At 44.5% G+C, this 13,034-nt stretch overlaps 1 protein-coding gene across 9 annotated transcripts in view; it reads right to left on the bottom strand.

Annotated features, from left to right (window-relative positions):
* NHSL1 (NHS like 1) overlaps positions 1–13,034 on the bottom strand; it is a 185,491-nt gene that overhangs the window by 103,268 nt on the left and 69,189 nt on the right. For 3 of the 9 annotated variants that reach the window (XM_074818939.1, XM_074818940.1, XM_074818942.1), the window contains exon 1: positions 5,044–5,774. The exons of 2 other annotated variants lie outside the window; for them this stretch is intronic. In XM_074818939.1, the coding sequence (XP_074675040.1) occupies positions 5,044–5,248 (205 nt within the window). In that variant the 5' untranslated portion in view covers positions 5,249–5,774. Of the gene's footprint in view, positions 1–5,043; positions 5,779–13,034 lie in introns of those variants that run through there. 4 more of the 9 variants (XM_074818933.1, XM_074818937.1, XM_074818944.1 and 1 more) reach the window with 3 other exon arrangements.

Genomic DNA, 13,034 nt, shown 5'->3' with positions numbered 1-13,034 from the left:
AGACTCTGCCTCTGGAATGTGAAGAAAAACTCATCTGATAGTATCAAACTTAGGCCATATATGTTTAAACCAACCACTGGTAGTATAGACATAGCTAAAGACCATCACTTTTACTGACATAATAAGGCAATGCCATTATTGCTACTGTGACAGAAGAAATTAATTGTTAAGTTTGTGGAAATTTAACCCCTTGGTAAGTGTGACATTCTCAAACCGTGATATGCAGTGGGTGGTTAGGAAGTTAACTGACAGGTTTGGTAAAAGTTGTCATCAGGATGTCAAGATTACCTCCAACAGACATGCCACAAGGACACGGAAGGCTAAGCCCACAAGTATTACTTCTGAATTTAGAGGACTTTAAGCATTAAAAGAAAGTTTCGCATTTAGACTGTTTTTGCAAGAAAAAAATGGGTATTCTACACACTTTTATTACTAAGGGCTGAGACTTGGCCAGCAGACAGCAGAAAGCCAGTGGCTGCCACTTTTTGAACAGAGTCTCTGACTAAAGACTCCAAATAAGTTTTCCAGGTAGTACAGTCTGCAGTAAAAAGCAGGCAAGGCTTTTGACTTTCTCATGATACAAAAAGGCTGCAGAGGCAGTGGGTAAAAAAAATCAGAGCAATAAGCAGAGACAGGAGCTGAGGGAAGAGGGGGTCAACCTCCCCGTTGGGTAACAGTTCTTTTGATGCATCGCCACCTGCAGCCAGCCCTGACTGCTAATTGTGCTTCTCCAACACCTGGCCTGAAGATCACTATTGGAAGGAAATAATAAGATAAATAAGGTCACTGGCTCAGGCATATTTAACCACTTCAGAGAAACATCTTTCCTTTCTCCGCATCCCTGCCAGTATGGCGGAGAGATCAGCAAGATCAGCCATGAAGGCAGCACTGCTCAGAGCTGCTGTCACAAGCTCTCCTCTTCCAACCCTCAAAACTGATGGGAAGGAAGAAAGGTGAGGGGGGGGAAAAAAAAAAAAAAAAAAAAAGTCAGCAAAACTCTGTAAGATGTTCTGATGCTGAAATGTAACTCATCTCCTTTTCTGCAAGGTCAAAGTAAATATGGTGAGATCTGTACCATAAACTGACTCACGTGTTACCTCCACTCCAAGTTAACTTGCTATGTCATACTCACGGTAAACAGCACAGGCTCACATGAATGACTGTTACATACTTCCACATGTCAGAAACCTTTTGCAATGCACACAAGCACCTTTGCTTCAGTTTCAAAGAATAACTGTGTCAGTGTTTTTTCCACAATGTGTTTTTTAAAGGAAAAAACCTTCTGAGCTTCAGTCTGAAAACACCTGGGGGCAGGAGCAGCGTGCCACCCATTTCACACGCCTGCGGCTGCACCTCCAGCACAGACAGAAACGCATCAAGGCACAGGGAACAGCCTCCAAACCAGGACCTGCTCGGTTTTCCAGGAACCATGAGTAAGCAAACCAGCCTGACTTCTGGTGGGAATTTTAGGCTCAGGCACTGAAAAAAAATCAAGCTGTTCCCTGGGCTTCCACTGAGCATACCAGAAGCAAGTCGTGCCATTAGAGGAGCAAAGCAGATGAAAACTAGAATGTCTACCAACAAAAACCTTGGACAAAAATCAGAATCTGACAGGTCCTACACCTGCCTCTTCAAAGCAGCTGTACCAGCAGTGGGTGTCACTGCACAGGTATCTTCTGTGAGGGAAACCGGGCTGTTATCCCTCATGCACAGAAGTTACGGAGTGCTCACAAAGCTGCCTCTTGAACCCACAGGACCCTGCTCAGCAGAACAAGCCAGCTCTGTTAACCAAGGTGACAGCAGAGCAGCTACACGATCCAGAAGGCTGGCGTCTGCCACTCTGGTGGCTTTCATGAGATGGGCAACCCCAGTCAGCAGCACCCCTCGGCAAAAGTGCCCGGGTACCACCGCCCCACACACAGCTGCATGAAGCACGGTCAGCTCCACGGGCTCAGTCCCTAACAAGCTGGATGAATTCAGATCACCTCCAGCCATACGGGCCTGTCCTCTCCTCTTGGAGCAACCTCCAGGAGCATCCGTAACAGAAAGGGATAAGGAGTGCCTACACAAGAGAAAAAGGACACTTGGAGCATGCGTAGGAATAAAAAAATATAATTTCACCCTCACACATGCTCCAGAGTAAAGGAAACTTCTGCTACCCCAAAAAGTAAGAAATCTGAACTAAAAGTTCGGGTTAAAGAAGAGAAACATGGGAGTTAGTGTGCTCTCATTTCAAAGGTCCTTTGGCTGACTGGGGAGGAAGAGGGCTGAGCAAGAAATGTTTCAAACAAACCTTTATTTTATTATCAACTTTTACCGTCTCTTTCTGTAACTGCTTTATCAGATGTGAAGTCTAAGTAGCACCACCTGTTCCAAAACACTCTGCACTACTGTGTGCCTTTTAAAAATGAAGAGCGAATGAGCAGCCCCCGATTTGACTTCCACACAAACAGAGCTCAGCTGCCCAGGACATCAGGGTGTGCCCCCGGATCCTAGTTAGCATTTACTTTTTGTCTTCCTTGCTCGTTTGAAACTCGCAAATCCAACCAATCTCGCTGCTCGCTGCTATTTGCTAGTTCCCGTTTGCAGCCAATGCAGATTAGCCACTTTGCTAGTGAAATACCATGCAACACATGCTGCCTTGTGCCTGTCACCTAGCAGCCTCGTGGGAATGCAATATGAGACGGGAAGAGCAATGAAGCGGCAAAAGAATAAGAGGTTTAAAAAGACAGGAAGAGAAACAGCTCAGAAAGAAAAACAACTCCTTCATTTCCCACTTCTGTTAACACTCCTGCCTTTACACATGCAGTTAGGTGAAAAATCGTAGAAAGATAGCCCGAGATTTGTCAGGCTCACCTTTTTTACCAATCCACCTGAGGACTAACTGGAGGCAAAATTATTTTGATAGACGAAATTTTAGGTTTTTCAGCTACTTTAAAATAAATTTTAGTTTTCTATATAAAACTAGCCATCCTTCCAGCCTGCTGTGCATCCCATTTCTTTATAGTCTGTGTCAATTTTAGGCGATGCGGTTAACTCAAGCACCAAAGACAATATTGTTTTGAGCCCTCAGTTTTACAAAGGCTGGCAAGCAGTAACACAACGGTCCAATGGAGCAAGCTAATTTGAGAACGCAAGTATTCATTTATGACACGTTTTGCCTTTGAACACAAATCCAAGATGATGACTCAGTCAGGTACCAATACTCAAACTGCTCCAACACTGTGCAAGTCTGACTTGAAGCCCTGGGTGACACACTTGCAGCCATGACAAGTTTCTCCTGCCCCAGTATATAACCCAAACTCCCTTCAGCCCTGGCAAGCCCTGCCAGTTTGTCAGCTCCCTCCAAGCAGAGGATCCCGGTCAGACAGAAGTGCACAGTTAGATTTATGATCCAGGCAGATTTTACAAGTCAAGTCAAATTGTACCCTGCAAAGGGGAAATAAGACCTGCATAATCTATACCTACCTCCACCTTCCTTTCAAAAATGACATATTGTCATCTCCACTATAGGCAGGCAGGGAGGCTTTCATAGCTTGCTACCCAATGACAGGAGGAATTCTGCCCTCCCCCTCCAGCCTGTACAATGGGCTCTTTATGTAAATCACTCAGAAAAATTAATACACCATTAATCCATCAGTAAAGCTTCTCTTCCCATCTCTGCCTTGTGGCGTGAGCGTGGGCTAAGGAAGGCAGCATGAGAAACTTTATGGAAGTTACACAGCGACCAGCAGCAGGACTACACAGTTCTGATCCACAGCATATAAGATCCCACAGGCGTTAGAAATGTATCTGACATTGCTGTAAAATATCAACATGTCAACATTCAAAACTAAAAATTAGCCACTGGTTGCCAATGCAAACTCCCTTTTTAGAAGTTTTTCAGCAGCAAAAGGGGTTAAAAAACAATCTTCAAAGGACAGATTAAAATCGTCTCCTAGTGTGCTGGGAGCAAAGCACAAGCACATACATCCTGTGTTAGTGTTCCTGCATCCAAACCATTTACTAAAGCCACAATTTATTCTGACTCGGAACTGAAATTCCGGACAAATAGCTATTCTCGCAGAAATGAAAAGAAATAAAAATCCCTTTCAAGTTCAAATGCCCTTGGAGAGCCTGCCTGCTCTTACAAAGGTGACCTTACAGCAGAACAGAGTCAACCTTACACTTCCCATTAACAAACTAGTGCTCTGGCAGCACTAGAGAGATTACAATCAAATCACTTTATCAAGTATTTTTAACCACACACCCCCCACAGCCCCCCACTGCCTGCCAGCTAGCAAATGCACTGGTAACAGCAGCTCACCGTCTCAGAGGAGCAAACTTCTGAAATTTGATTTATGGTAAATATGAGGTATGCTTGAGTAAATACCTGACAAACTCCATTCAAAAAAAAACCAACACAAAAAATAGAAGTACTTTTTCAAAGTCTCATATAAAATATACTCCGTGTTTGAGTATTTCAAGGGTTCATTCAGAGCTGCCTATCTCACATCCTAGATGTCCTTCCTCCTCTCTGTGGATCGATTCCCATCACCATCCCACCATCTCTTTTGTTTTGCATCTGGGACCTCTTCTCAATCTGCCCTCATAAAACAAAATACACTTAAAATTTTCCCACAGGATCATGAGGCAGTCATCCAAAAAGCTACCCTGTCTGAACAAGTGGCATCTTAAAATGGCTTTGGTACCACATAGAGAGGAAAGACTCCTGCAGCACCTGCCCAAAAGATCTGCCACCAGTGACAACCGGCTACAAGAAACATAAGCAAAACTTAACCTAGACACCACACAGTCAGTACCTTTATGTTGCCCAGATGGGAAATTAAAGGTTTCCCCTGTTGATTACTATAAGCTTTCACAGTTTTAACCCAGGAAAAACTTGGCAAGGTGGTGCTGCGCCTAGGCTTTTGTGCTGTCCTCCTCCTCCTACCCCACCTGCGGCTCCCGGCTCCCAGCGGGACCCGAGCAGCTGGACAACAGCACGAACCGTGGGCTGACACGGCAGCAGCCATCACAAGGGTTAAACAGAAAGCGAGTCACCTTTTCTCTGCTGGCTCCTGTAGGTCCAGTTCTCATCATCCTCGTCTACCTGCTGCACACACATGGAGGAGAGTTCACCATCACTGCGAAACAATCTCTTTGTCTGCCTTGACAAGGAGGAGAAATTTATCCAGCTTACAGCACGCGAGAGGGAGCCTGGGTTTTGTTTGATTTTGAAAGATCTCGAAACACACTCCTTTTTCATTTTCTTTCAATCCAGCTACTGGCCTCGGTTCCAAACACACCTTTCTGAAATTGTTCCTGTCCCCTTTCTCAGTGTTTTTTGTGGGAAGCTAAACAATTTCAATCCGACTTCTGTCCAGGCTTCTTCTTGCTGCATTTAAACCAGCACCAGCGTGGAGGTAGGTCACTATGCCAGCGCAGCTCCCCTGAAGCTGTTTTGATACAGCACTTAGGGAGCTGCCAAAGAAAACAAAGGGGAGAAAAGCAGCAGAAAGTGGCACCTTGCAGCAGCTCAGAGAAGCATGCAAAGGCTGAGCAGAATACAGCACTAAGGCACATGTTTTCCCCATTCTCCACTCAACAGCAAAAACTGTAGCTCCACTCTTCTCCCTGGCATCGCTCCCCAGGAGTGTCCATGCGATTCAGTCCTCTCTTCTGTCTCATCAAAAACACCCCACGACGAGGAAGAGCAGGCAGAGATCACACCCCAGCATGGCACAGCTCAGGAGGGACGATGGACTGACCACACTTCTGCCTCCTCATTCTGGCTGCCCTGCTCTCCCCTAGTGAAAAGCCCGGTGAAGGAGCTCCAGGAAAGGCTCTTCTAACAATAAAACAGACTGCGTGGCTATCGCTTAGGATTAGAGTGAAATACGATAGGCTCGCTCTCCTAAAAGCACGACCGCAGAAGCAAAACTCCTCCTTTCCTCAGCCAGCTCGGTGGCAGCACAAACTCCTGAACCCTGCGTGCAGAAATACAAAAGCACTTGTGCACCTCTGCAGACTTGGAGAGAGGAAAAATAAAATTCTGGAGCTGGTAAACACCACAAGTACCTGGAACAGAGTGTGCTGCAAACATTAGTGCCCCTGTACCTGGTGGTACATTTAAAAAATAAATAAAAATGTAAGTGCAGAGACACAAACAAAATCTGTGCATGAGCAGACACTTTCAGCGACCAGACTCCCACTGGTGTGACTGCAGCTCACAAAACAGGTTTCACTCCCAGCCGTGCTGTGTTCTGCCACCTTCTCTTTAAACTAGTGGCTGGAGAAAGGTATGAAGTTTTTAAAAGTCAGGCACTACTGAAAGCTGCCACAACCCAGTAGCTTGCCCTGCATGCCAAGACCAGTGCTGCTTCCAGGAGGGAGTAAGCCTCCTGGAAGGAGGAGAGGCAAAAGCAGCATTTTAAAGCAGGCAGAAGTTGGCTGTACCAAGGCATCCCAATGGGTTTTAATGGGATTTGTCACCAAGATGCAAGTTGATCAAAACCACACAAGTTTGTATCTCGCAGCGAAAGAACAGACCTGAATGTATGAGATGCCCAATAAAATCAGCTCAGTGAATCCTCAAGGAGATGCTGGTAGCAAGGAACCCAGAAAGAAAAAAAAAAGAAAAATGAAAAAAGTGCCACCTATCTGAAGAAAAAGCATTAATGCCTTAACATCCTAATAGCTGCAGATGATATTAGCAAAAAGAAAAGCAGCTTAAGAAAACAAGAGTACAGTGTTTCAGCTCCCAAGCTGTCAGTCAGATTTACACTATTGCAGAACACACCTCGACCCCCTGGCAGATGCTCTTGCAGCTCTCTGGATTCTGCTGCACAGCCTCTTCAAAACTATTAAAAACAAAGGCTCTGGCTTTTTCTGAAACTTATGGTTCTCTGACTCATAATAAGAGGATAAGGTTTAACCCACTGACTGGGAAGCAGAAAGCTAAGTACTGTATCAGATTACCCTATGAATCAACCAGGCACACCAAAGTGACCTTTGGCTCCTTACTAACACAGCACAATGGGTTGGCCAACTGTCTTCTGTAAATAATTTAATAGGCCGCATTTAAATTGAGCTCGCCTGGCGAGGTAATGCATATGTACATACACAGCTCTTCCACCCCTTTCCAAAGTCAGTGGTGGTGCAGTGGGGCTGGGGAGGGGGGCTGAGGGGGCGCGTGAATGGGAGCACGTACTGCTAGCATTTGCTTTTCTCACCATGTCAGAAAGTCCTTCTATTTTGGAGGGTTTTGTCTTAAAAAGACACCACCCCCCATACCTGGTGAGACAAGAGACTTGAGTAGGGTTTGGGGCATTTGCTTTGTTTTTATTCTTTAGACCTTTTGCTTAAAAGAAGATTTGGAGAATGTGGGGTGACATACCCCTAGAGACCCAAACACACATTTTGGGGCACTCCATGTTCAAGTAGGCAGGATTTAATATAAGAATCAAACACCATGCTTTAAGTCAACTTACTGTTTCTTTTGAGAAAGTGCAAACATTTAGAATTGCCAGTACTGCAAAGTGCAGAGAACTGTAAACTACCACAGCTATTACTGGCTAAATTATACAAAGCCAGATGTACAAAAACCCTGCTAGGAACTGCAGAATCACAGTCGTCATCTCGCCACTGTACTACTTAGAAACAGATTAGAGAAACCAACAAGAAGGAAACCCTTTCAGGTTAGCCCAGAATGCCAGGGTAAATCCCAGAGACCTGCCCAGAGTCTTGGCAGCAATCTGATTTTAGGCATTTTCCTGACCTGTCTGGAGCTCTGCCTTTATATCATGGTTCTGAGTCACAACTTGGTGATACAAGGGCAAGAACATTGCTGCAGGTGACTGACCATAACATTTCCACTGTTACTGTAAATACAAAGTGGTGCAACGCTTTGCTCAGTTTGGTATTATTATATCTCATTGCAGGGAAAGATCCATCGTGATACTGTCGTTACGACAGAATACTTTTTATTTGTAGGTGACAAGAAGCTTAATATCAGCTCACATTGTTGCATGTGTGGATCAGAAGTAAGTTTCCCAAGATCAAGAGAAAATAGCGATTACTGTTTGAAAAACAATATATATTGAGGCATTAACACCAGTGGAATTGCAGGGTAATCCATGCTTTAATCAGTAGCCAAACGCAAGGCAAAGGAGTTGGAAATGTTAGCATCTGACACACTTTAGAAGATTAAATTTAATTTTGTAAAACACTCTACAAAGCCATTTAAGAGAAATAAGGTATGCTTCTAATAAGCTTAGCTAATTTTCCAACCTGACTATTTTCTCCCTTATGAAGTCATCATACAAGTAAACAGGCTTCATATTTTCCAGGTTACACATGTAAAGATTAAGGCATTATTTTTGGTTCACCTAATACAAGCCCATCTCAGTAAAAAACCATGAACGAATAACAGAAGAAGAAACCCAGGGTTTGAAGTAGAAAGCTAAATTGGTTCCTCCCACCCCCCTTTATTTTTATAGGTGAACAAGAGCAAATATGCAGAGCCTCAATGCCGTCAGGGTTTTTACCATCTATCACAACCTGATCGTCGAAGAATTCTCTAAAAGTTGTTAAGCAAACACACGTTCATGGCTCACAGCCACTGCATTCCCCTAAGGCCAGCAAACGAAAAATTTGTTGCATGGAAGAGGGTTCAGTGTAAAAAAACAACAAAACAGAAAGAAAAAAAACCAACCCCAAAACCCCACAGATGTGCTCCGGTTTTGGTTGGGCTGTGGTTTTTGGCACAATTCAGATGTTAATTTAATTCCTACATTTCCTAGTCTATCATTTCTGATGACTCAACCAGACAGTAACAAGGGTGATTCACAAGTACAGCTTCCTGGGGCAGCCTGTGCTCCTACAGCAGAAAGGACACCTCTCTCTCTCAGGCTTCCTGGGTGTTTTCCTTCAGGTGGTAACAACTCATCACCAGCCAGTCATAAAGCCATCTGGATTAAGCACCATCAAAAGCCCATTGAAAACACCTTGCCTGCACACTCAACCCTTCCCTAGGCAGCTCTTGCTGCTGCCAGCAAAGAGCACGGGGTGCCCCAGCAGCCCTGAGACCCTCCACCCCAGAAACTGCAGCAACACCACCGGATCCACCACACATGGTCACCTCTCCAGCGCTGCTCATCATCTCCAGGCAGTGATGTGTAGGAATTTCAGTAGGTATCAAAACCTCGTGAATCCGACCTCCGTCAGAGATCTTTATCTACAGCATGCCTGTTCTTATACAGGTACCCTATAAAATGCCCACATAGCAAGCCTGCAAAGTAATCCATATTCCTGCGTGCTTATTTACAGCAAGGCAGCTATGGAGAGCGTTTCGGTATTACAACAGGGGTTACAACAGGGCCTCAAACTTCCAGTTAAGAGTTTGTCCCCTTTTTGTGCAGAGCACATAGCGAGAAACTCTTTCCCTTCCAGTGTGAATGGACCTGAGAGGGGAAAAAAATAGTAAAGAAGGAGAAGGATCAAAAATGAAGTTGCTTGCACAAGATCACAAGAACAGATAAGCAGCAAAGCTAAGAAAGTAGGTCTCCTGGCTACCAGCCTTGCGACCTACTTAAGTAAGCCCCGTCTTGCACAAAAAGCAATGCCTGTTAATTGCTTCTATCAACCATTACAGAGCCTTTGAATGCCCTAATTACAAATGAAAATTGCCTTCCTGTTTTGTTACCTATTTTATCCCTTTGGGTTTTTTTCCAACTTAAAAACATACCATACCATAAATGAATACCTAAAAGAGGAGTTCTGCACTGTAGGACTGCTTCAAACATCCCATTCACGTTTCCAATTTTATTAGGTCCATGAAAGAAAAAAATAAAAAAAAATAAGCAAAATCAGACTGCAGACAACCATAGAGGATAAAAGTTTTTTGGACACGTCTGTATGATGCACCTGCTACCAGCCTCTCTCCCTTCAACTTCTGTACCCTTGAAGAATTCACTGCATCAGGGCAGGCAATATTTTCTCTGATTTAATGGCTGTACTTACCTTGGTAAGGAAATCATAAAACCAGGGGCACAGCTTCTATAAAGCACTAGGCTAACCTGGGCCTAGTTCTCCTGCCAACACCAGCAGTGCATAGGGTACATAACCCCCGCCCAGCCACCCAAACTGCTCTGACTGTGCGGGAGGAACCGAGCAAGAGCGCTCACGCAATTTGGTCATTAGCAAAAAAGTAAGATAATTGTACGAGGGGCAAAGTGAACACCAGAACTGCCCAGAAACAAATGCTGGTTTTCTCTTAAAATAGTTTGATGTCAAGAGAGCGGACAAGTTAACTGCGCGTTAAGACCTACCTGCTTCAACTGGGTACAAATATATTTGCAAGCCTTTGGTTTTCTTAATCAGCATAATTCCAGAACTGAGGCAAACCCCAAATTTCAGAGAAAATCTGCTTCCAAGTACACAAGGAGTTAGGCAAGCACTGACTGAAGGAGCAGGTTCAATTACTGAGCTTTGCTGGGTAAAAGCACGATGGATATTCTGAGGGATACAGGAGGAGAGGGCTCGAACTGCATCAAGTTGCAGCCTTGTCCGTACGCAGCCGAGTTTTACCTCACGGCAGCCGATAACTATTCTCCAAATAAAGCATCTTATATTTATTGGTAGAATAACATCTGCTCTCCCAGCACGCAGGTTTTACGTGGCTGTACAATCTAAGGGATTCTAACAGGACTTTGATGAATTCAGACGCCGAGTGTTTGGGAGGCAGCCCTCCTCACCAGCACTGCAGTGTAAGGGCACCGCAAGTACCGGCAACAGTGGCTGCCAGGTGCCTCGCCAGGGCCTGCGGGAATCGCTGCCCCGAGGCCGGGGCGGGCGGGGCGGCGGGACCGGCGGGGCGGGCGGGGCGGGCCGGCAGGGGGCAGCAGGGCTCCAGGCGCCCGGCCGCGAGGGCCGCGGGCAGCACCGGGGGGTACCGGCATTCGCCAGGGGTGTGAGGCAGCTGCGGTGACACGCCGTACAGTGTGATCTGTACCTGACGTAGCTTTTAGCAGTTTGCTCGTAGGAAGCTGTTATTATCTCTGCTTAAAATGTAATTAACAATTTCAGTGCTCTTTGACTCGGGCACGACAAATCGCTAATTAAGACACCTCTGCTAAAGCTCTCACAGTTCTCGATTCCTACACACAGTCCTCCTGAACAGCAGGGCTCTGCTTTAATAACACAAAATCTTTCTTAAAATCTCTTAACCCTCTCCCCTCCAAAGCTGAGGCTTCAGGGAAGTACTCCACTCACAACTGCTAGCCAACACATCCCAAGTGTTGATAGTCTGTGAAAACTGACTAAGTATTGAATTTTTGAGGAGGGAGTGAGTTTTCTGTCGGAAGAAGAGATTAGTTTTTTCCCCAGGCACTCGTCTGTTCACTGAATCACTAAAGGTTATCAATAACAGTTTTCTGATCAACACGAGAAGTCACTTACAGGGTCTGGGAGAGAAACTCAAGAGGTGCTACAGAAGTCAGCCAGCGTTCAGTGCCCTGTTACTCCTGCACTGCACGGACCCTTACTCCCCGCGCACCCACCCGCTCCAAACTGCTGTCCCAGCTGACACCAAGGATGCTCCGAATGAAACCACCCGCTGCATCTCATCAGGAGGCTCCTACGTCCCAGGAAAGCTGTGTGCTTCTGTAATACCCTGTCTCTACTTCACATACCTTTGCTCTTGAACATCACTCTTTGCTCTTGAACACTCTGCAATGAATACATGGGTTTAAACAAATTCAGACTTTATAAATGCAACTTGCATTGCTTTAATCTAAATTGTGAGAATGATGTACTCTTTCCTACTACTTTACTCAGCATATGTTATGTTTATACTAAGAAGGGGCTCAAATCACTTTTAATACCTGAATAGGCACATGAAACTTTGCAACATGTTGCGAATTTAGAAATACAAGGTTTCGGTGAAGCACAAGAAACTTCTACTGGATCATTCAAGTTTCCTATGGAAATGCTGACAGCTGTACTACCAACAAGTAGAAGCCAGTTAAAAACAAACTGTATAAAAAACATTTCTTAACATGTAATTGAGGACCATTCTGCCAGCAGGAAAGTACCCTAGACAACTAAATAAATGTCTTTCTACTTCCCATTTCTCTGATTAAGAGGATACCAGGAAAACTGCAGAAGGGATATGGCTGTTTGCTTTGAGGTGGAAGCCCTCTGCTGGTTAACATAAACTAATTAACACACTAATCTGAATGCTTTTGTAGATAACAGAACCACAAAGAACAAGAAAGGAGAGAGTGGCTAAAGAAGAAGCAGAGAAGAACCGTCAGTAATCTCAGAAATCCTCATTCATCTTTTTTACTGGGCCCATAAGGGTGTTTGGTTTGTTTTCTTTTTTTCCTGTTTGTATTTACACACTCTTTGACTTAGAAAATATGCAATGCAATAAATCTTACTAGGTATTTTCAATAATCAAATGCCAGAAAGGAACTTTAGAACCCGGTGAGACACTTGGGCAGACCTGACCATTGCAACACTGAAAACATAGTTCTTATGTGTGTCATAACTAGGTCTCACTGTTTGACATGCAAAAGACAGGAAACTTTTTCTTCCTATAGATATGAATACTATTTGCACATATCTTTTTGTCTTGAGTCCTGTATCTTTAAAATATATTTCAAAGTTACTTCACACTGAAAGCAGCAAAATTATTTGACCTTAGCAACATCACACGTATGTCTTTTCTAGGAACCAAGCTAAGAATGTAGTTTCAGTAAATCATGCATAAATACTGAACTTCAGAAGAAAGCCAGAAGGCACACTTTTGCATCTGTGTGCACAGGTATAAAATTGCTGTGGTGCTTTTTCAGTTCATTTGTAAGTTTGCATGCCTGCTTAGCCTGATACATGTAAGTACAGAGACTGTGTTGCAACTCTGGACAAAATTTGTAAATGAAACCCAGCCCCGCCACGCCTGAAGGAATGCTGCAATCTCCTCTCTTCCTCACAACAGGCTCTAGGTTAAAAGAAACTCATTTCTAGGCGGAGGATGAGCACAAGGAATGTTG

The sequence above is a fragment of the Strix aluco genome, chromosome 3 (assembly GCF_031877795.1).
Source record: "Strix aluco isolate bStrAlu1 chromosome 3, bStrAlu1.hap1, whole genome shotgun sequence".
Taxonomy (NCBI): Eukaryota; Metazoa; Chordata; class Aves; order Strigiformes; family Strigidae; genus Strix; species Strix aluco.
This window is presented reverse-complemented; position numbering and strand designations above follow the sequence as displayed.